Below are 24602 nucleotides of genomic sequence, written 5' to 3' on the forward strand. Positions count from 1 at the left end.
CTGTATGGTCCAGAGCAGTGTGAAACTCACATAAGGAGGATAGAGAGGAGTTTCCCTTGGTACTTGCATATCCAGATCGCTTAAATGCCAAACATCTGGGATGCTTACCAGATATGCCTCTGTCTTTCCACGGAATGGACCAAAATATAACAAACGCCAATCTCTTTATCGGCTGCTCCCTGTGTTGCTGTGTTCCCAGAGGCAACACAGCCCCCCCCTCTCTCTCACCCAACGGCATAACCCCCCAGGAGTGCCTGGCACTGGCCACCGTGGCTAGACTATATTTACCAAAGTATGCTACACCCACTGCATGCCCCTAATGTCCTTCAATCCTCAATAAATACCTCCGCTCCTATTGCTTACACTGCTTATTCTGACATGTGCCTGTCAATTTGTGTGTGCACATGTTTGTGTGTGCACTATGTATTAATCGGGATTTACGTCTGTTTTGTCTGTGCGCGTGCTTGTGTGTGTGTGTGTGTGTGTGTGGAGGGGGGTGTATTTGAGGTCTTAAAAATCCAACTGAATGGGATCAATGTTTATTATACCCAACGCTAAGCATTGCTTCATTATTGCTAAACCTGGGAGGGTTGTGAAACGTGGGTCCCCTCCGGTGCTCTCCTCAAAAAATCAGTCTCTCCCTGGGGAGGGAGAGGCAGGGTGGGAGGCAAGGAGGAGGGAGGGAAGTGAGGTAGATCGGGAGGCAAGAGGGAGGGAGAAGGCAGGGAGGGGGAGGCATGAGAGAAGGGGAGGCAAGGGGGAGAGACGTGGGAGGCAGGGGGAGGTAGCATCAGGGCACCCAGAAGGCAATGCTCTGGCTCAGCCTCCAATACTAATCTGGCCTAGTTTGCCTGCCTGGACTACATCTTGCAGCGGTGCACTCACACAGCATTATAGCAGGTGGGCTGTCAACATCACAGGCTGACTCCAGCAGTCTAACCTCTCCCATTTCCCAGAAAACACACAGAGATCCAGCTGAGACCAAATCAGACAATTCAGCATTATCCTAGATTCTCTGTTCATCACTTCAAATCAATGTACACATGCAGATAGTCTATCTTAAGAAGGTAGCCAACATCCAGTCACCCAGTAGTCAGGGAATATCCTTATAGAATAGACTACTTAGTCTTAACACACATTCACATTTCTTTCCCCATTTACCAGTGCTTTGATTGCACCGCTTTGGTGTCCTGGAGGATAATAATTTAGCAGATAGGATAGAGACTCAGATCTCTCATTTCCCCAGTACGGGGTTCCACACCCTCTAATGTGAGCTTATCTTAATTACAGTCTGTCTCGCTGCCTGTCTGTCCAGCAGGAGCACAGAGGAAGGGCTTGGCTGGTGGTGGTGAGAAGGTGGAATGAAGCTTACTGGAGCTATGAGAGAGAGAGTGTGTGTGAGAGAGAGAGAGACTGCCAGGTCTGCAGACATTGACAGATATCGTCCCCAGGCTCTAGGCCAGATGACCTGCCCCCTGACAGCCACCCATCAAGTGGTCACACGCACGCACACACACACAATCTCTCTCTGAGGGGAGGATGTCTGATCCTTACAGATTCACACACCTGCGTCACTCTGGTCCCAAGCAGTAGAAGCCTAACAGCTTTCTGTTGTGTGAGAATGCGAGCACAGAGTATGTGCGTTCATGTGTGTGCACATGAGTAGGGGGAGTGTGTGGTGTGTGAATCTTTTACGTCAAGGTGTGGAAAATCGTGCCTTTGGAATCACTTTGCTGGCTTAGCGTGTCTGACAACCCAAATTGTTCTATTCCCGACACCCCTCTATTCACAAAACAATGGCAGGAATGCTACATATCCCACAATGTACACACACGCTGTACTGACTCAGCCACTCTCAATGCAGTGCACACGTTCTCACAGGTCAAGGAAAAGACAGCCCCAAAGAAAGTGGCACTGTCCATTGTCTAGACAGTTTGTTTTCGATTTGTCAGAGTAATTAACCATTTTCGTCAGAACTTGTTTCTGCGGTCCTGTCATCGACAGCGCAGTACTGAGACTGAAGAGGAGCCAACATCCGCTGGGCGGGTTTGATATGTAACCTACCTGTAGCAACTCAGTGCATCACACTTCCTGGAAGAAAAAGTGGCAGTGGTGTAACAAACTGCTGGGTTTCTCCGTTCTGCTTCATCCTATGACTAATCATAGTTTCTTTGTTGTTGTTGCTTTTTAGTGTTAACACATTCCTACCCATCCAGGAACATATAGTAAATAATGTGTGTTTGCTCTTGATCAATATTCTGGGACGGTCCAAGAGACTTCTGGATTTGACATTCAGATCCATGTCGGGACAAAAGGAGGCAAACAACAGAATATGGATCTCTATTCATTTACACCTGTCGTTGTTCAAACAAGTCCAAAACGCAGAAGCTCCCCAAACGTGGAGAGGCTTTCCAAATGCAAGCGCTTTCCAAGCACAGTTTGCAGTTTGGTCTGTTGGTGATCATCATGGCTCTGTCCTCATTCCTCGATCTAGAAATGTTCACATTTACAGGGGATGGGATATGACCAAATGTTACATACTATGATGGTAAACAGGGCCTTTGGCATCCCTCTATCCCCTAGCCGCTAAATATAGCCCCACTCCTCTTTGCCCTAGGGCGATGTCTGGGGGTAGTGGCCCTGGGAGAAAGGGGAGGGAGGACTGGACGAGGTCTATGCAGAGAAATGTCTGGCATGTGACCGCTCAGCCGGAGCAAAACTTTTCACCCCCACTGCTTGTTTGTGTTAGATCAGACGACTTGGAAACCCTTTATCACCTGAGTGACTGGTTGTGGCAGTTTGTTTAACCAGCCCGACAATAAAGTAGTGAGAAAGAGAGTGGTGAGCAGCGGAGGGAGCCGAGCTTGCCTGCCTGCCAGCATTGTGCTGGAAGAAAAAGGGAGTCGTGATGGAAAGGCACGTGTTGGCCGGGGGTATCGGGTCTCCAGCTCTCTCGCTCTAGCTCACTACAGACTCACTCTCCTTCCTTCTCCACTCAGAGACAAGAGCCCGGCCAGCCAATCACAGAGCGTTGAGCACGGAATCTTTTGCGTCTTTGTCGAGGCCTCTGACTTGCCTCCAAAATGAAAGCCGTTAAGCCGGAGGAGCGCTCATCGGGTTCAGTGTGCTGTGCTATGCTGTATGCATATAGGACGCTATCACGTCACCGTGCCACACAGGTCATACTGCGGGTTAAGCATCCCCCTCAATACATTGCATTTTATACATGCCTCAGTGGAGAGACATTTAGGTTGCTGAACATCTGGCTGTTTTTTTCTACAGCTCTGTAGGTGATGCTCAGTCGTGAGAAGCACACGCACACCATTCATTCATACTCTTTCCCGCTCTTGTTGTTAATTGTACATTGACTTATTAAGAGCATGTCAGTGATTTTACATGTATTGTAGATTTATCACTCAGTCCGGATTATCCACGTTACATGAATGACAGTGACCTAAGATTCGGATGAAATTGGATGCTATGAAGAGATGTCAGAATCAATCGTTGTTTTGTTTATACACATTACCAGAGATAACTGTGTGTAAGCTAAACGCTCAATGAAATCAATCAACCACAAGAAAAGCCACTAATTTCCAAATAGTGTCAAACAACTGCATCAAAAGTTGGCATGTAAATATAGAATAGGGCATTTCCGTTCTTCTCTCTTATAGAGAACTCTCCCAACCATACATTACTGACTGATAATGGACATGGTATCGATGACGCCAATTATTGACTTGTGAGCTGACCTGTCCTCTTAACCCCCCGATGGATCACAACAAAATTGTCAGTGATCAGTCACATAAGGAGGACCCAGACTAGAGCTTACCACTTACGGTGCATCAATCCCTAAAACGATCCGCGCCATTAGATCAGACATGTGACTGGGGCTATGCCAGGCCGCGTGACATTAGGAAATGTTGTCGACGTGCGGCGAAAGCGACGTGTTGCTCTCCTTTCCTTCCCATTGATCACGACTGAGCAAAAGACCCCTGTTGCCAATCAACAACAGTGGCGTGCTAGCCCCCCCCCCCCCTCTCTCGGAAAAGATTGTGTGAATCCGATTGATTGGCGTCCTTGAACAACTGGGGTAGGCTGGGCTGAACGTGCAGCAGGCAGCCTCGCTGTATTGACCTCCCACATCGCATCAGGCCTTTCCTCCTGACAGATCAATGAGATGATATAACTGATGGGGCACTCTACTGATTGATGACCATAGACAGCCTAGTTCTAGTAGTAGCCCACGACAACAACGTTTCCTAGTAGTCTACAGCAACATTTCCACTAGCCTGGTCCCGGTTCTGTTTGTGCAATTCCTATGGTCATTGTCATTGTAAAATCAAGTGTTTCGGATCTGAACACATAACTAAAAACTTTTCTGCAACACTTTTTAAACGTGTCAAGCTATTTAGAATTTCAATGAAAATACGTTAGTGTTTTTGTAAACATATTTATTTGCTGTAACACTTTTTAAATGCAAAAGCACGTTTATTCAGTACAATGCGTTTAAGTTTTAACACTATAGGGTGTAAAGCCGTATTTGCATATTTCCCAGCATGTCTTTTGAGTCAATGTGAGAGATACCCACCCATGACTGTCTTTGTTAGTGACAGAGACATGCCTGTTGCATTCATTAATTTCTATTCCTGAAGCCTTCACCAAGTGACTGCCAGAGTGAATGTGTTTCAATTCTAAGTGAACACTTTATGACTGCATATTATACATTTAATAAGGCCTTTAGTTATGGCCTAGTTATCCTCAACATTATGGTCTGAAAATCCTGGCTCATGGGCCACATCAGACCTGCAAGTCACATTATGCTGGTTTGTGAAGTGATTAGTAATTCCTGTCGGAATCCTGCCAGAGGGAAACATTTGAATATTTCATCACTCCCAACCTGTACTAAGAATGACTGCTAAGGTGAAGGTCTCAATAAAAAACACTACCTAAACCATGTGCAGTAAGTCCAACCCCTTACAGATTGGAATAGTTTAGAAAAATGTTATTTATCTTTGTATAAGATAAATTAATCAATCAATGTGCATGAGGAAACATAGATATTAAAACAAACTATTCTAAACATAAACCTGCAACAAAGCATACCAGGAAAAATTATAATGAGGCCCTCCTCCCATGTCTTTTTCACGCTGAGAGTTAACTGAAATGAACTCAATACAGTTGAGTAACAACAACACCACGCAATTGAAAAGATGACAAGAATCAAATGACCTGTTCAGTGCTGAAATATAGGTAAGGTGACAAACATTCCTAACACTAACCAGGTTTCCATACAATTGGCGACAGATTTTTATGGTAATATTCTAGAATCGGCATTAAGAAAATATGCGCATTTTCCCACCAGTGGTGTTTCTCCACCAAATTGACTTGTTGTGGACAAAAATCTGTGCTTAAGTTTTCATGTACCCGATACCTCTACCGATAATTTTGTCTCAAAAACTGCATTAAATAGCAAATGTGACTATTCTGATTTTAGCATGTGCGCTTTAGCAAGCCAACAGCTCGCAGATACAGTGCAGGTAGGCTATGCAGGTATGCTAGTCAACCTGATGAGATTATTATGGTAGTCAAGCATTATTCATGTCACCAGAATAAGACCCTCGATATTTATTGGAAAGGAGCATCAAGATCACCACGCACTTTCACCACCCTGTGAAGTTTATCAGAATTTATAACATCTGTAGCCTAATAAACTGTGTGGTTTCAAAATCAAATCAAATTTGATTGGTCACATACACATGGTTAGCAGATGTTATTGCGAGTGTAGCGAAATGCTTGTGCTTCTAGTTACGACAGGGCAGCAATATCAACAAGTAATCGAACAATTCCACGACAACTACCTAACACACACAAAACTAAGTAAAGGGATGGAATAAGAATATGTACATATAAATATATGGATGAGAAATGACCGAGCGGCATAGGCAAGATGCAAAAGCTGGTTTTAAAACCCTTTGCGATGAGACTCAAAATTGAGCTCAGGTGCATCCCGTTACCATTGATCACACTTGAGATGTTTTTACAACTTGATTGGAGTCCACCTGTGTTAAATTCAATTGATTGGACATGATTTGGAAAGGCACACACCTGTTTATAGGTTCCACAGTTGACCGTGCATGTTAGATCAAAAACCAACCCATGAGGTCAAAGGAAATGTCCGTAGAGCTTCGAGACAGGATTGTGTTGAGGCACAGCTCTGGGGAAGGGTACCAAAACATGTCTGCAAAAAATTTGCTTGGGCCCGGTGATGTACTGGTCCGTACGCACTACCCTCTGTAGTGCCTTGCGGTCGGAGGCCGAGCAATTGACATACCAGGAAGTGATGCAACCCGTCAGAATGCTCTCGATGGTGCAGCTGTATCACCTTTTCAGGATCTGAGGACCCATGCCAAATCTTTTCAGTCTCCTGAGGGGGAATAGGTTTTGTCGTGCCCTCTTCACGACTGTCTAGGTGTGCTTGGACCATGTTAGTTTGTTGGTGATGTGGACGCCAAGGAACTTGAAACTCTTAACCTGCTCCACTACAGCCCCGTCGATGAGAGTAGGGGTGTGCTCGGTCCTCCTTTTCATGTAGTCCACAATCATCTCCTTTGTCTTGATCATGTTGAGGGAGAGGTTGTTGTCCTTGTACCACACGGTCAGGTCTCTGACTTCCTCCCCATAGGCTGTCTCATCATTGTCGGTGATCAGGCCTACCACTGTTGTGTCGTCAGCAAACTTAATGATGGTGTTGGAGTCGTGCCTGGCTGTACAGACATGAGTGAACAGGGAGTACAGGAAGGGAATGAGCACGCACCACTGAGGGGCCCCCGTGTTAAAGATCAGCGTGGTGGATGTGTTGTTACCTACCCTTACCACCTGCCGGCGGCCTGTCAGGAAGTCCAGGATCCAGTTGCAGAAGGAGGTATTTAGTCCCCGGGTCCTTAGCTTAGTGATGAGCTTTGAGGGCACTATGTTGTTGAACGCCGAGCTGTAGTCAATAAATAGCATTCTCACATAGGTGTTCCTTTTGTCCAGGTGGGAAAGGGCAGTGTGATGTGCAATAGAGATTGCATCATCTGTGGATCTGTTGGTACAGTATGCAAATTGGAGTGGGTCTAGGGTTTCTGGGATAATGGTGTTGATGTGAGCCATAACCAGCCTTTCAAAGTATTTCATGGCTACAGATGTGAGTGCTACAGGTTGGTAGTCATTTAGGCAGATTACCTTAGTGTTCTTGGGCACAGGGACTATGGTGGTCTGCTTTAAACATGCTGGTATTACAGACTCACACAGGGAGAGGTTGAAAATGTCAGTGAAGACACTTGCCAGTTGGTCAGCGCATGCTCAAAGTACACGTCCTGGTAATCCGTCTGCCCCAGCGGCCTTGTTAATGTTGACCTGTTTAAAGGTCTTACTCACATCGGCTGCAGAGAGAGTGATCACACAGTCACCCGGAACAGCTGATGCTCTCACGCATGTTTCAGTGATACTTGCCTTGAAGCGAGCATAGAAGTAATTTAGTTCGTCTTGTAGGCTCGTGTCACTGGGCAGCTCTCGGCTGTGCTTCCCTTTGTAGTCTGTAATAGTTTGCAAGCCCTGCCACATCCGACGAGCGTAGGAGCCGGTGTAGTACTATTCGATCTTAGTCCTACATTGACCCGTTGCCCGTGTGATGGTTCGTCGGAGGGCATAGCGGGATTTCTTATAAGCTTCTGTGTTAGAGTCCCGCTCTTTGAAAGCAGCAGCTCTACCCTTTAGCTCAGTGCAAATGTTGCCTGTAATCCATGGCTTCTGGTTGGGGTATGTACATACAGTCACTGTGGGGACGACATACTCGATGCACTTATTGATAAAGCCAGTGACTGATGTGGTGTACTCCTCAATGCCATCGGAAGAATCCCGGAACATATTCCAGTCTGTGCTTGCAAAACAGTCCTGTAGTTTAGCATCTGCTTCATCTGACCACTTTTTTATTGACTGAGTCACTGGTGCTTCCTGCTTTAATTTTAGCTTGTAAGCAGGAATCAGGAGGATAGAGTCATGGTCAGATTTGCCAAATAGAGGGCGAGGGAGAGCTTTGTACGCGTCTTTGTGTGTGGCGTACAGGTGGTCTAGACTTTTTTTTCTCCCTCTGGTTGCACATTTAAGTTTCCCTGCATTAAAGTCTCCGGCCACTAGGAGCGCCGCCTCTGGATGAGCGTTTTCCTGTTTGCTTATTGTAGGAATACAGCTCATTGAGTGCGGTTTTAGTGCCAGCTTCGGTCTGTTGTGGTATGTAGACAGCTACGAAAAATACAGATGAAATCTCTCTAGGTAGATAGCGTGGTCTACAGCTTATCATGAGATACTCTACCACAGGCGAGCAAAACCCTGAGACTTCCTTAGATATCACCCCAATCTGAGTGATATTGTCTCCATTGAGGTGTAGTCTTTGTGAATGACTTATCAGTTAGGATCAAGGGCTAGGAATTAGGGAATTGACCAACCAAGAAATGACATCCTAAAGACATATTTCAATTAATTATTTGCCTTGAAAATCAGAGCTGATTATTTATTTTCCAAGGACTTCTATTAGGTCAGCACAGGGATACATTCAACCTCGAGTTCAAGACACACAACCAACCACCAGCAAATTCATCTCAAGAACCTAAAATGTACATACAGAGCATCAATCATACTGTCAATCAAAAAGAGCATATTAGAACAAATCAAATTCTAATGAAATGACAAATGCATTATGCTTCTTTGATATACTGTGCAACATGCTTGGCCCACATTCATCTGTATTGCTGGAAGACTTGGCCAAGATGACAGGAAGATTACAGGCGAACATTAATGCCAGCCTATGTGGGTTCTTTTTGGAACATCCTTAGATTAATTTATTTAAACCAAATGTCCAACACAACATGATGAAGACACGTCATAGAAAAGGGTTAAGGGACCTAAAAATAGGAATGAGAGTACCGGTATATGATTTCTTAGACAGTGGCATAACAGAGTGAAGACGTAACAGCAATTGTCCCTGGCCTTGTCATGTTCAAAGCCCTACTGTCCAGTGGTGTGACATGCTGGCATCAGCTGCATACGAAAGCATAAAGGACTGTGTTTGTGCGCGTTTGTGTGTGGCGAGCAAACCAATTAGTTAGCTAATCACGTGTAAACCTTGCTAGGGCAATTGTACAATTCATAACCTTCATAAGATAGCTAAGTCAACAATAAGCATCACTAGCTGCCTGTGTTGAGTTGTGAATGGTAAATAAATGAAGTGGGGCATTGGGGAGTAGATGGAGGAACCACAATGTAGTAGCCTAGCTTACACTTGTCCCTGAAACATGATCCAACTGATATGCAATCAGGAGGGGCAAAGGTGGGCCAAATGAGCAAACCATATATCCTTACCTGCTGTCAATAGGGATATTGTAGGCATAATAGCAAGGAATGACAAATGTCCATTTATTATATTTAGATTTTGACCACAATTTTTTTTTTTTGGGGGGGGGTTGCCAAACCTAACCAGACCTCAACATGGGTGTTAGAAAAGGCACACTGTTGGAGTGGTGGCAGATGCCCTGAATTCTGTGCACTTTATGGATTACAGGAGTGTCAAAATAGAACAAAATGAAAATTGAAAAGTATGTTTAAATATGAGTTATAGATATGCAGTACTTTAAATTGTTAGGCTTGTTGTGTAAACAGATTAGTTGCTTTGCGTGTTTAACTTGTAAATGAGTCATCGTCGTAGTCACCACACGCATTCTGAGTCCATTCTAGCCTGGCAGAAATTCATATTTTGCTCATATCAATGTTGTTTTTCCAAGCATTACTTATGTCAAGGTCAATATGCCTACACATAGGCATATTGATTGATTTGATTGATTTGCACCTTTCGTGGGTAAATGTGTCTAATTTGCTTATTCAAACAGTGTTATGACATCATTACTTACTAGGCTCGGTAATAGTATATCTGTATTCAGTCTATGCAGTCTATAACAACGCCCTCAACCGGCGACTAGCTGCAACTGCATGTGAACAGACCTGTATCACACTGTACTACATACAGTCTTTGCCTGTATACTCCGCTCTCTGACTTCTCCGCTCTCATTCTCTAGAAAATGGCGGACTGCGCTTCACTGTTAGATGAGGAGCTCACTTCCTTTGTCTTCAATTACCTGACAGAAAACTCCGGGAGCCAGGTAAGGGATGTTCATATTCTATATGTGCAGGGTCAGGACTACATTCCCGGGGTTTCATGTTTGCATGTTATTCGCAGAAGCATGCGTAATTTCATCTTCATGTGTGCTCTGGCTGTAAGCATCACCGCTCTCGATAGCTAACCGGCGTCTTCAAACCTTGACGCCTGGGCTTCACGTGGAGTTTTAAGGAAATGTCATTAGCGCATACAACGTGGTGATAGGACGTCATAAAACATTTAGTTGAATAGTTTTGTTTGTGCTGAATGATTTTGGTTTTAACAGCGACATAACAATGTATATGTGGCTTTTAAAACGTTTACTCTACTTTTACTCCTTCTTACAATTGTTTTACTAACGTCAGTCGTGCCAAATCAGAGACTAACGTTAGTACTAATGAATGTGACTTGTGGCTCTTTAAACATTTGATATTGAAATAACTGTAAAATACGGATATGTTGGCAATATTTTTTATACAAAGGTTTGACTAACGTTATCTAGAAATATTGATACATTTGTTATGTTGGTTCTACTACTACAATGCAATTTCCCCCCATCCTATCTACGTTAATAGCCAACAATCTATAAGCAATGGGTCGTTACGGGACGAAGCAAGGTTATGTTTTGATTCATGTTTTTGTTATTGCAAAACAATACAATTTGCTTGTGTTGACTAGCCTACTGTTTTACCATCACCAGCCATCTGAAAACGAAAGATATGTCAACTAGACCGGTAGGCTGCTGTTTCTGTATAGTACGCCTCTCACGGTTCAAAGTTTAGCAACTTCAATGCAACGAGAATGATAGTCGACGTCCTTGGAGTTTCAGGTGCTGCAAGAATGACGATGAGATTGACAAATGCGTAATATTGTGCCCGTCTGTGAAAAATTAATGCGATTATGTATTCGTAGCTAATCGTTTGCGTAAGCACCGAGCTATTGTTACAAAACCTTGTTACCGGTAGTTCCCAAAAGTGTCTGTCGTAGTGTAACAAAATAATTCGGGTGAAACATTCTGGATCTGATTCGCATTAGTGATATTAGCATTGTATAATTAGATTCGTTGCGGTGTTACATACTGTTGCACGTTCATTTAGTCGGGTTGTTGGGTTGACAGTGCTATATGGTCATTGTAATAGTACTCGATTCTCGTGACCAGAATTATAGAACACGTAGTTGCTGCAGTCATGTGCTTTCTGCAGTTATGCGTAGTAGTACGGAGGCGGTTCCAGTGACGTGCATGAGCGACAGCTACACTCCCTTCTTTTGGTTGCATCATGTGACTCCTACTGCCGCCACTGCTGCTGCTTCTAAGCAGCCTAGATCACGACTTATGCTGCGTTCACAACGATGTGGGAAGGTGGTATTTACCACATACGACTGGGGAAAATATCTTGAACGCCCCTCCAACTGGTAATAAGTGGGAAACTCGTTTATCATCAGTGAGGTCTGATTCATCCCACATGATGACCTCTGCCGTCACCTACTAAGGAAATTACCTCGATAACATCATTTTCTATAGTTAAATGGAAACAACAAAACATGATTTATTAGAAGCAATCTATTAATATGTTTTTTAAACAATATAATTTGTTTACAAGCATGTTAGCTGTACTTTTAGTTTATGTTGGAAGCGGCTTGTTGGCCATTGGCCAATCAGCCTTACTCAACAAGTTCAAAGCACGTGAAAGCATCCAACTGGTTTTTACGACTTTACAACTGGTAATTACCACCTTCCCACTTCACCTGGTCTACTCAAGTCTCGTCCAGTCAAGAGGATCTAAAGATCAGGCCTACTTACACACAACCCTGCTTGAACCACATAGTTCCAGTTTTGAAATTGATCATGCTGGATCTTATGTCCTGTAGTATTTGCAGATCCATCTCAATCCATTTTTATTACTTTTTTGGGGAAATGCTTCATCAAATGTAATTATCCATTTTGATGTAAATATTTAAAAGCCTGTGCTATTATGTAGCCCAGTTATGTTCTTCCCCTAATATTAATGAGATACATACATAGCAAATTAATTTGTGTCGTTTGTTTCATCATAGCCTCCATCATACAGAATGTGGTTTTAACGGCTGTCAGTCAGTGGTTCATTTGATTCTGGTTGCTGAGAGAGTTGTTGTCCAAAAGGACTCCTGGCTCAGTCGTCAAATGTATTATGGTCATATCAGCTTCGAAACGGAAGTCTTATGTTCCCAGATTTAGTCAGACAGAGAAACAATATAGCCCACTGCACCAGGCAGAGTCCTCACTTTGCTCAGCAGTCTCTCTCTCTGCAATGAAATGCTGTGTATTATTACACAGACACAGAGCTGTCCTGTCGTGATGGAATACTGCAGTGTTATGTGTTCAGCTTCCGTGATATGGGCTGAGTCACCTGTCAGCCCTAAAGTGCAGACCTATTCTGTAACTAGAGCAAATGCGTTAGGCTATGTCTATGAAATGAGGACTTCCTACCGTACCCCTCCCTGTCTCTCAGATGGAATAAATTAAATTAGCTTTGGTTATGCTGTGTACTGATTGACTGAAGATGATGGATAACACTGGCCTTTGTTTTTGCTCAGGGGGGTTCGATGCTGGTTTAAACTGGGCACGATCCACAGGACACTTTGAAGAGAAGTGTCAGACAGTGGCTTATGTGTTTGGATGTTCACTGTGACATTACTGTATCTTTTAGCCCTATTTTAAATGGTGCTAATCTGGGAAACCAATCAATGAAACTGTTACAGAGATGATTCTTATCACTGATAAGGGTGCTTCTTTCTTTACCTCTTATGTTTTTAAATGGATTTGAGTGGATTATCATAATATACAACCCACTGGGCACAGACATCATTTCGATGTCTGGTTTTAATTTACATTTGTTTGAGTTGTCAACTAATGTGAGTTCAACGTGAAATCAACAAAAAATGCACCTTGTCATTGGATTTAGGTTCAACGTTGAGTGAAAAAGAGAGAAGTTCCTTACCTTGACGAGTTTCTGCAAACCCAATCAGTTTTTCACCATGATTCAAAGTCATCGAATATACATTTTGTTGTTGTTAATTAAAATGACGTGGAAACAACGTTGATTCAACCAGTTTTGACCAATTGGTGGAGCTAATGTTAACATAATGTTGATCTCGGAGTAGCATTTCCCCTATATTTTAAAATTTGCTCACATTATCATGAGGGTCATCCTGAAAGATACCACCCACCCTTTAATGTTCATTACCCATATCCATTTGGAACATATTCAATATTTTCATGTTTCAATTTGTTCATCACTCAAAATGATCAAATCAAATAAGGATTAAGGAGTCTAATCTCCCAGAAGTGTTACTGGGAGGTTTTGCGTGTGTCACTGCCTGGCTGTGTGGTTTGTCACTGAGGATGTGAATGGTTGCTTCCTCTCCCAAAGCCCCAGAGATCCATCATCCGGCTGAGGCTTTAAAGCTCTGAGGCTTCTCCTCAGGGAGGCCTGAGGATGCACTGTCACGGATCACTGTACCGCTCCCCTCCCCTTCGCTCTGAGCCTCTATGTGCTTCCCAAATGGCACCCTATTCCCTTTCATAGTGCACTACCTTTGCCCTGATGAGCTCTGCTCAAAAGTACATACGCAGGATCTTAATTTGAGCCAATTTGCTGCAGCAACTATGAAACAGGTGATTAGATATCAATAATTGATGCAGACTAATACGTCTTCGGCTGATTGCACAACTGGCATCAAAGGTTAGCTTTTGCATGGACTCGTGAGGCACACACAGACTACATCACGCAGTTGGTTGTCTACATATTCAGGCTGTGTCCTTCTAAGTCAATAAGGAGAAAATGTTTTTGCTTTTTATTGTGTTTTTATTGTCTCTTGTCCTATGACTCATCTTTTGCTGTGCCAACATGCAAATGTCGTATCTTTTTGCATTTTCTTTTTGAAATTAGCCGTGGTTTTTAAACTCGTCTAGAAATATGATATTATGAAAGAATGGGTTATGTATAGTCAAGCCTTACTGTTTTGCCTTTAAGATTAAGATTGAGTTATGTCCTTAATGAATTATTATCCAAGTGTTTTGTATTCATCACAACAACTCTAATGATATTGACAACACCATCATGAGGCTGTTTCATATTCTGTACCTTGCTTGGGGAAATACATCAAGGGCTTTAACATTATGCCTATGGGAGTAAATGACACGTTAGAGCTGAGAAAGGTCGAAACGCAGATTCAGCACCCATAGTTAAAAGTAGTGCACTATATAGGGAATAGGGGGCCATTTGGGATGCACAAATTTACCCTGGAAAAGTTAGGAGCACAGGCAGCTGCTTCACTTTGTAGTCTGCCGTGTGTGTTTGCTTTTCCTGGCCACTAAAGCAAATGACTGTTGAGACAGGTCATCATATGCTGCAGAGGCCAGGACAGCAGCAGACTGTCTGATGAGGCTGACTTATGCAAAGAGAAGTTGGAACTGGGTTGCCAGGTGTGCCCGTCCCCTGATGATATTCACCACCACCTGCTTTACTATTTAAATGTGCAATCAGGCATTTGGCCGTAGTCAGCATCCTCCCGGTCATTGTACTGTACCACAGGCAAACAATGGATCTGCAGGTATTGTTGATGGATTAGGAGACAGATTGTGTGAATGTAGGGTCAACAGGCTTGCAAGTTAGTTTTTGAAGTTAGTTTTTTATGGTGTGTATAAAACATTAGGAACACCTGAACAGACTGACCAGGTGAATCTAGGTGAAAGTTATGGTCCCTTATTGAAGTGGATTGAAAGGGTGACATCAATCATTGTAGATGAAGGGGAGGAGACAGGTCAAAGAATAATTTTTAAGCCTTGAGACAGTTGAGACATGGATTGTGTATGTGTGCCATACAGAGGGTGATTGGGCAAGACAAAAGATTTCAGTGCCTTTTGAACAGGGTATGGTAGTAGGTCCTAGGCGCACGGTTTGAGTGTGTCAAGAACTGCAACGCTGCTGGGGTTTTCACACTCAACAGTTTCCCTTGTGTATCAAGAATGGTCCACCACCCAAAGAACATCCGGCCAACTTGACACAACTTTTGGAAGCATTGGGCCAGCATCCCAGTGGAACGCTTTCGACACCTTGTTTTGTCCATGCCCCGATGAATTGAGGCTGTTCTGAGGACAAAAGGGGGTTCAACTGAATATTAGGAAGTTGTTCCTAGTATTTTGTACACTCAGTGTATTGTGTTAAGACGAAATGGGCCTGAAGATTTCTTTCCTGAAAAAACATAAGATGAACGTTCATAATCATTTAGATGATTTAAAGCTGGAATCCTTAATGGTCAAACTGCCACGTCTGTTTGCGACAGTACAACAAGAAAGGAGTTACTGCAAAAAACAAATAAATATATTTTTTCATTGTACAGGCGATAGAACAGAGTAATATATACTTTTACCATGTTATGTGATGCTCTTTACCTCCGCTTCATCAACAAACAATAACAATAATAATAACAACGGCCGTGGGGCGGATTCCCCTACAATGGCACCGTTTCCCCTACCATCTTTTCGGGACAGTTTGTAGTAGAAGTTTGTAAAACAGTGATTAATGAGAGAGCGAGAGGGTTGCAGTTGGTTCAGTTGTAAATTCAAGTCTGGTCAGGTTGAGTGGGCAACGGTCCAAGTCTTCATCAGCCCTGAGCCATGGTAAATGAACACATTCTCTAGCAGATAACACTTCACAGCCCAAAGAGTGGTCTTGCTTGATCATATACAGTACATGCTAGGGCAACAGAGTACAGACTCCTCTTCTGTCAAAGGCGTGGAGAGTGTGTGTATGCGCCAGTGCGTGCGTGTGGAATATGGATTGAGATACTTAAACCCTGAGGTTTAAATAGCCAGTCTGATCGGCATTGCTCACTAATTCAGTGTGTCAGGAGAACCATTAGATGTAGATATGAATAGATTAATTGAATATAATTAAGCAATAAGGCATGAGGGGGTGTGGTACATGGCCAATATGCCACGTCTAGGGGTTGTTCTTAGGGTACGACGCAACGCGGCGTACTACAAACATCCTAGGTGTCTTATTGCTATTATTTTTTACCAACGTAATTAAAGCAGTACAAATACATTTTTTTTTTGTCATACGGCTTTCAGCCAATCAGCATTCAGGGCTTGAACCACCCAGTTAATAATGTCCGAGGCAGCACTTTACATGTGCATGTACATACTGTTGTTATTATGTTGTTATTTATTTATCCCTAAAGCCCATCCATCTGATGATCTGGGTGATAAATGCATGACTTTTCCACAACAAACCCTCACTGTTGGCGGACCAACCGGTTGAGGCGGAAGCCTGCCTCATACTAAATGACCTCCACTCTTTGTAGTAAAGTCATGTGCACTCTAAATAGCCTGGTGGCCTGAGTAGCCAGAGGACGTGGCCAGGGTCAGAAAGCGTTCAGCGACGACATCACTGAGATGTGGGCTCCTCTCTCTCTCTCTCTCTCTCTCTCTCTCTCTCTCTCTCTCTCTCTCTCTCTCTCTCTCTCGGGTGTGATTGTAAACCACGGAAAGGTTAAAGGAAAATTCCAAGGTCCTGATAGGGCAGTACTGTACGGTTTCGCCGTGTACCAGCCCTGCCATGGTAACTCAGCACATGGGACTGGGGAGGGCAAGCTCAGACTGGCAAGGGCTTACCTCCTAACACCGTCTGGGTTGTGGATGGCAGCTCAACTCAATGTCATAACCTGCTCATTAAGTAGTGGTGTGTATTGTTCATGTTCAGAGCAGGAATGGACGTTGACTTCCTGTTCTTTAGTTTAACAAGTTTAGAACTCACCGGGTGACAGTAAATGCCTAATCTGTTATTATGTCAACTTGGTGGCCAGGCACAGGTGGTATGTAGTGCTTGACCTGCAGCTATAGCCTACTCGGTTATTTATTCTCCAGGCTGGATATTAGTGATGTATATCACATGCCCAATCAGAACCCAATAACCTTGTGTCAGACATCTCTCATGTACTGTTCCTCTGTTGGCAGTTGAACACACAGCTCATGGCTATAACACTGTTCTTAAAAAAACTGGTCGCTAATGACTAGGGCAGGGAATTGCCAGGGACCTCACGATATGATATTATCACAATACCTAGGCAATACGATATGTATTGCGATTCTCACGATTCTATATGTATTGTGATTCTCACGATTCTATATGTATTGCGATTCTCACAATTCTATATGTATTGTGATTCTCACGATTCTATATGTATTGTGATTCTCACGATTCTATATGTATTGTGATTCTCACGATTCTATATGTATTGTGATTCTCACGATTCTATATGTATTGTGATTCTCACGATTCTATATGTATTGTGATTCTCACGATTCTATATGTATTGTGATTCGATACTGCGATTTTTATTGCGATTTGATGTTCCAAACCTATTGCTCACCATATGACTGCTGCAGAGAGACAAGAGAAAGCAAAAGTAGTTTTTGTCAGTCATGGAATAGAAGTGCTGAAAACATGACGGCTCACTATTTAAAAGATGGAGAACAAGCTCTAGGTTGAAAAACAGGTGCAGGTTCAGCCGACTAGCGCAAGCTAACACACTTAAAAAAAAAAAAGTTCTTACTTTGACTCCAAGTATTGTTTTGTATCGCTATAATATCGGCCAAAATAATATTGGGATATGTAGCTGCATCAATCACTACTAATGACACAGCCAGGTATACAGAGCCTAGGACCGGCTGACAGTAAGTGAAGTGAACAGAAATCCTGCATTTCTTTAAAGGCTAGGGTATTACTATTCTTATCAGCACGATTCCTTGTATTTCTGCTGCTCAAATGAAGGTGCAGTTTATAAATAGCTGCCATGGCAGTGGCACATTTCTGCATCTGCATGATGTGTTGTCAGGTTAGATGACCTGACCGTGTGAAGTCATGATGCCGTCTAATCATCATCAAGCTCTCTGGGGGATTACGACTCCTTACAACTACTCTCCTTACTGCAACCTGAACACAAGATAGAGTAAGAGTTACTGCCTGGTTGTCTTTCTATATGATCTCCCATCTGCACTATCCAGAGTGGCCTATCTGATCCTCACTGCTCTGTGATGTAGTAACCAGTTATGAAAGGGTAAACACGAACCTGCCCTGTGGAAATGGACCGGACAATTGATCTGACCCATGTAACGTCATGAGTGCAGGCCATCACTATCATCATGATCTGACTGTTAACTTAACCTCGGAGTTATGAGTAGAACACTTTAACCATGATGGTGACCTTTTCATGGACGCCTGGCACCCACTTTTAAAACTTCACCTGTGTTGTGTTGTGGTGCCACACCTTGGGGAATGGTGCCAGTACAGGGCCTGAGGACCTGACGGCAGAAGGTATGTAGGTAGCAGGGTTGTTTCCGTTAGCTGACAATTGCTGGGTTTTGGCCGATAAATTAAACTGTCGCCAGCGAAAATGACAGGGAGAAAAACATTTTTCTTCTCCCGGTCATTTTCGCCGGCAACAGTTTTATTTATCAGCTTTTCATTTTTTTTATTGGCCAAAACCCAGTTATTTACTAATGGAAATACCAGTCGATGGAAATACATGCTTATAGGTCTATAGGTTAATTAGCATAATTTGGGGGCATTCAATTGGCTTTTGTGTATTTTCGTTAGTCATCGTGCATCTTAGTTATCCAACACCACTATTTTTTTAAATTTTTATTTTACCTTTATTTAACTAGGCAAGTCAGTTAAGAACAAATTCTTATTTTCAATGATGGCCTAGGAACAGTGGGTTAACTGCCTGTTCAGGGGCAGAACGACAGATTTGTACCTTGTCAGCTCGGGGGTTTGAACTTGCAACCTTCCAGTCCAACGCTCTAACCACTAGGCTACCCTGCCGCCCCCCACTATCACACATGCACTGCACACAGAGCCTATTTGAGCAGGATTTCTCCTGCACCTCAGTTGGTTGGTGCTGGAGTAATACATGCTTTTATAAGCCCATTCATTGCGCAACAATTCTAAATGCAATTGCGTGTTAAACAGTTTTGTTGCACCATTAAAAAGAGCTACTATTTTTATTTCTCAATTGGTAATTGAAGAGCGCCTCCCATTCACCATTCAAGTTGTATCAGCGCGTCACCCAACACTTTAGAATGTGAGCTGGAGGCAGTATGCATTTTTAAAACATACTTAATTGTTTGAAACCTGAATGTTTTATTTCCTATTATGAGGCACGGCTTACCTTGCTTCATAGTAGCCTATTGCAAAATCCCACCATGGAAACTTGGAGGTAATTATTTTATAAAGACTTCATAGGCAGCGCGTGAATTTCAAGTTTCGGGAAGCTTGCAATTGATCCTACCATTTCGACCATTCTGTGTGCCAGTTATGATTTTCAAATGTGCATTTTCGTGGAACAATTTCAATAATAAAGTTTTAATTTCTCAAAATCATTGTTGCATGGTTAAATATAAGTCTGAATTAAAATGATAACAATCTAAAAGTTAAAAGTAAACTAATGCTAGATCACCAGCCTCTGCCATATGGACATATTGATACACAGTAATCCATTGGCCGCTACGAAAATTAGCATATGGAACTCATAGCCTATAGGCCAATGCAGCAGTAGGCCTACAGTATAACCTCCATTGTTCTTTCACATGAGAATTGGTGATTATCAAGGGGGGTGGTTGTAGGAAAGATTTTTCTAATAGTTTACTGTGAAGAACTATGGTTTTAATTTATTATCATTCGCAATGGATGTTAAAAAACACTTTCCTACATTTCTGTGCAGCAGGCCAGGTAGTTCAATGCGTGCTCAGGCGCGTGCGCTCCCTCAACATTATCAGGGCAGAGAAACCAGACACTTGCTTATTGCTCACATGGACCATTTCAAATCATATATATATATATATATATATATATATATATAAATATAATTTTTTTTACAAGGCTAGGGTATTATTTTACAAATCTCAGAAATAATGGTTATGAAATAAACTAAAACTGTATAACAGTTTGTGAACTTTGCAAACAACGGTAAATGACTGTAATTAATACATGCATTAACAGAAATATGTAACCAAATGACGTGGATTAACGGTACATTTACTACTGGTGGGGAATTGATACAATTTTTTAAATTTATTTTTTATTTAATAACTAGGGAAGTCAGATAAGAACAAATTCTTATTTTCAATGACAGCCTAGGAACTGCCTTGTTCAGGGGCAGAACGACAGATATTTTTTTCAGCTCTGGGATTCGATCTTGCAACCTTTCGGTCACTAGTTCCACGCTCTAACCACTAGGCTACATGCCGCACCAAAATAAATAAATAATGAATGAGTAAGAATTGGTGGGAGACAGCTGAGCCATTCCGGAAAGAGACCCTATATCTTTGCCACACATCCCTCCCCTTTTCTTGCCTCAAGATTTAAAATTTCACTCAAGACTCATTATCTTCACACATATTTCAGATGCTTTTCACTGACAGCCGCAACTCAATAATCAGCTAGGCTTATTCCCAAATAGGCATAGGCCTACGAGCTTGTGATTTGAAACAATCCACAGCTATTTTAAAAAAAATAGAAGCTAATGATCCTTGATTCCTCTGTGGCTAAGTCATGCTTTCTGGTGAAGTATTTTTAATGATTTCATTTTTTTCTGTTTAGGCAGGTGTAATTATATCATTTTGGCAAATGTATTTCCATTTACTTCCCTATTGGACCCAATGCCATGCCATTTCTCTCCTGTTCTATTGGTTTTCATATGAACTTTCTTTCGTTGTCCAGAAGCCAAAGGCACAATCCTAGTCGTGTTAGCAACCCATCCCAGTTGTTGCATCTTTAGATTCCCCCTCTTTCTAAGTTTCTAACAGAGATTTTCCTGTCACTTGTGGAACTGCTATCAGTTGTGCTGTTTAGAATAGTGTTTTCCCAGGTGCGCTGTTTAAAATGGTGTTTTCCTGCAAATTACATTTTGGCAAATGTTTGAAAATGACATTTTATTGGCTGCTTCATTACATTAGTTGCATGTTCTGTTAAGATGTATTACCATAATCAAAATGTGATTTGTGTCATTCTGAGCACGGTGGGTGGATGCCCTAATGGGTTATGCACCCAATGAATATGGATTTGGTAAATGTATCAAATGAAATAAATAAATACAAATCTTCCCAGTCACATTTTCCTCATGGAAACCCTGGTAGGTAGGTAGGTAGTAAACATGTTGCTGAGGGCTGCTACTGCCGTGGAGGGTGTAAATGTTACACAGTATGAAACTGGTGAGTGAGTGATGGGGTGCACTGCAAGCCACTACCCACACACGTGTAAAAAAAAACATTCCACTCACGGAGAAGAAAAGGGCTCCGCTCAACAGTACAGGGATGCGAGAGGCTAGCAGTCTACTGGTAACGGTGTTCAGTGACCAGCACAGTGCCCTCCCGCGTCAACAAGGCAACACAGTGTTCCACCACACGGTGTGTTGGCTAGGGAAACTACAGGAGCAGGGGAGGGATCTGATTGGTGGCATGGTTCTCTAGTGCCTCCCTAAAATCTCTGATTCCCTGACAGTGGCCTCCAGCCAGCCAGGCTGCTCAAAACCTGTACATTTCCATTATCCCTGTTCAGGCGGTTTGGCAACAGCAATGGCTGGTTCACCATTATGGCACCCAGCGTCGCAGGTGAACAGTAGGTAGAATCACCCCTTCTACCCCCCCCCCCGCCACTGACCTAGTTCAACAGTGAACCTTTTGCTTGGCAGGCTTAGGTGTTGGTTGCGTGACTGGAGCTTGGGGGCTGAAGCTGGTTTTTGACTTGGGAGCTTGACTGGCTTTACTCACAGCAACCCTCTGACCCCTGCTGCCGCCCTGCGCCATAAATGTCCTTCTCACACCCCACCCCTCCCAACCACCCCCTACACTGCTCCCCCACCCCACCCTTAGGCTTTCTTGCTGTTCTAATAAGAGACCATTTCTCTGCTGACTGTCTAATGCACAGGTGGTGAAGGGCCTGGATACAACACTTTATTACCTTGTTTTGTAAGATAACTTTGTATTGGCTAGATGGTCTCTTCAGCTGGGATTTGTACAATTTTGTTCAAACTAGTGTTGGCTTGTCCTGTGTCTGCACATGATTACAACTAAGAATACCAACCCATATCATAGTATTTCCTCCCACTCGAAACATACCAGATTCAGTCTGTTGAAATACGGTGTGCCATGATGCAATACAGGTAACTCTTACAATCCTCAGTGAAGGCTGTTACCTTTAAAACCGGTTTCCACACGTTGAGTTCCTTCCAACATGCATATTAGAATGGTAGGCTACATCTCCCAAATAGGATCATAAAAATACTAAGAGAAAATATTGGTATAATTGTGGATTCCCAACCTTGACTTGCACAGAGAGAAATCAAATTGAAGATGACTCTCTCTCTCTCTCCTTTTGCTGGACATATCTTGGGATGATATTGTAGCTCTATGTCTTAGGTTTGACTGATATGGAACCTGACGGAGCCCAGTGACATCTCCTACTCGCTGCATTTGACTGTTGCTGCTTCTGCCCCACTAGAAACTAGGTATAAGTAGCCTAAGTTAAACCTTTCTAACTTCATGGAAGAAAGTGGTGTGTTCCTGCGATAAAGGACTGACTGTCTCGGTCCTCGAAAGCCCTTGTCTTCAACCACCGAGGGAAGAGTGAGTTAAGTCCTTTAGACAAGGTCTACTCTGGGCCCTCGTTGTTGTTCAATGCCAATGGGCACATTTTTTGCAATCACCAAAGAATGTTCCGGAGTCAGTTCTATTCCTTGTCAAAGCCTTGAATTCTGCCCACTCCACAAAATGCTTTTTCTTTCTCGTTCTCTCTCTCCCCCTGCATTAGTCCTTTCATGTACTCTCTCAGCGCTCTTTGTGCTTTTCACTGCTTCACTGCTGCCTAGCCTGACCTTATTTTCAGCCTTTCTCCGTATTCGTCAACACAAGGAAGCAAGAGCCAACTCATTGGGACGACTGCAGATTCATTTGCATGTTATTCTTTGAATAAATTATTCGAACCTGATGATATCAGTGCATCATCAGGTTCGATACAGAATGGATTGTTTGACGCAGACAGGTGAAAACACACACACACACACACACACACACACACACACACACACACACACACACACACACACACACACACACAAACACAGGAACACCTATTAGCAGAGACTGTAGGCGTTATCCCCATTTTTATTTATCATGTATCTAGTAAAAGTGTCAGTCACCTGGGCAGACGCCTGGATGAGGAAGGCAAACAGTGAACGGAGTTGACATGGGGATGCTCTCTGGCCCTGATGACTCATTGATTTCTCTGCAGGTATTTGTCTTGAGGTGATTTTAGGAAAGATATGGAAAACGATTTGCACAGATTCCCACTCTGCCCACTTTCCGGACGCTTTCTCAAGGGACTGTTTCTGCTTTTCTCTATACTCTATTTAGATAACGTGGCCAAGGGGGAAGGTCTGTGGTTGGCTGCGAGTCTAGAAATGCAGAAGATATGTCTGTCTGGGAAGATTTGTACTTGTGCTAAGCCATTTTGGGTTTTCCTTTTGTCTGTAACTAGATCAAATGTTTCTCTGCTGTCTCTCTCTCTCTGCTGAAGGTGCTATGCTGAAGTCACAAGACTGAGCTGGATCTCCCCAGCAGCCTGATGATTTTTCTTCAAATTCCACTCAAAAACAATCTTTAGGGATCTGTTTCATTAGTACATTGTCCCAAAATGTTCCGTGTGGCTCAGTTGGTAGAGCATGGCGCTTGCAATGCCAGAGTTGTGGGTTCAATTGCCATGGTGGACCAGTTAAAAAAAATGTATGCACTCACTCCTATAAATCGCTCTGGATAAGACGGTCTGCTAAATAACAACAACAAAAAAGCCCCACTCTGTTTGGAGAGAGTATGGCACTGTGCAGTGGAAAGGGAATGCATCATGCTCTGGTCTCAGACAGCTCATCAGGGACTCTAAAGGCCAAGCACATGTTTTAGAGGCTTCTGCCAAGCTGCGGTATCACTGACAATACAATCCTGCCTAATTAGGAGTCGGGTCATGTGGAGGCTGCTGAAGTTGTCCTTTTATGTTGGGGTACATGGCAGTGTTTGGGTGGTGTCACCATGATTGTCTGTTGATGGTGGTGGGCCATAGTGAGGACTGAATGCTTTCAGAGGGGTCTCTCTGTCTCTATCTGAAGGGTCATTAGAATGCGAGAGGCACATTGGGCCATTTGTTTCATGCTATTAAACCGCAAGGTTGGTACAAAACAAGTCTGAATAGAGCTGGAATTGTTAAGAACCTGTGGAGTAAGTTTTTCTAGAATGTTCTAGCACCATGTTCTTAGCAATGCAGCCGAGCTGAAGGAATAAGACATACCAGCAACACAGATTTAAATACGTTACAACTAG

At 43.0% G+C, this 24602-nt stretch overlaps 1 protein-coding gene across 1 annotated transcript in view; it reads left to right on the forward strand.

The window, feature by feature from the left end:
- Window positions 1–9521: 9521 nt before the first annotated feature.
- Window positions 9522–24602, forward strand: part of LOC110488579 (peroxisome proliferator-activated receptor gamma coactivator 1-beta) — a 66781-nt gene continuing 51700 nt past the window's right edge. The window contains exon 1 of the mRNA XM_021560848.2: window positions 9522–10193. Within this exon, the coding sequence (XP_021416523.2) occupies window positions 10113–10193 (81 nt within the window). The 5' untranslated portion in view covers window positions 9522–10112. The remainder of the gene's footprint in view (window positions 10194–24602) is intronic.

Source organism: Oncorhynchus mykiss, chromosome 14 (genome assembly GCF_013265735.2).
Source record: "Oncorhynchus mykiss isolate Arlee chromosome 14, USDA_OmykA_1.1, whole genome shotgun sequence".
Lineage (NCBI taxonomy): Eukaryota > Metazoa > Chordata > Actinopteri > Salmoniformes > Salmonidae > Oncorhynchus > Oncorhynchus mykiss.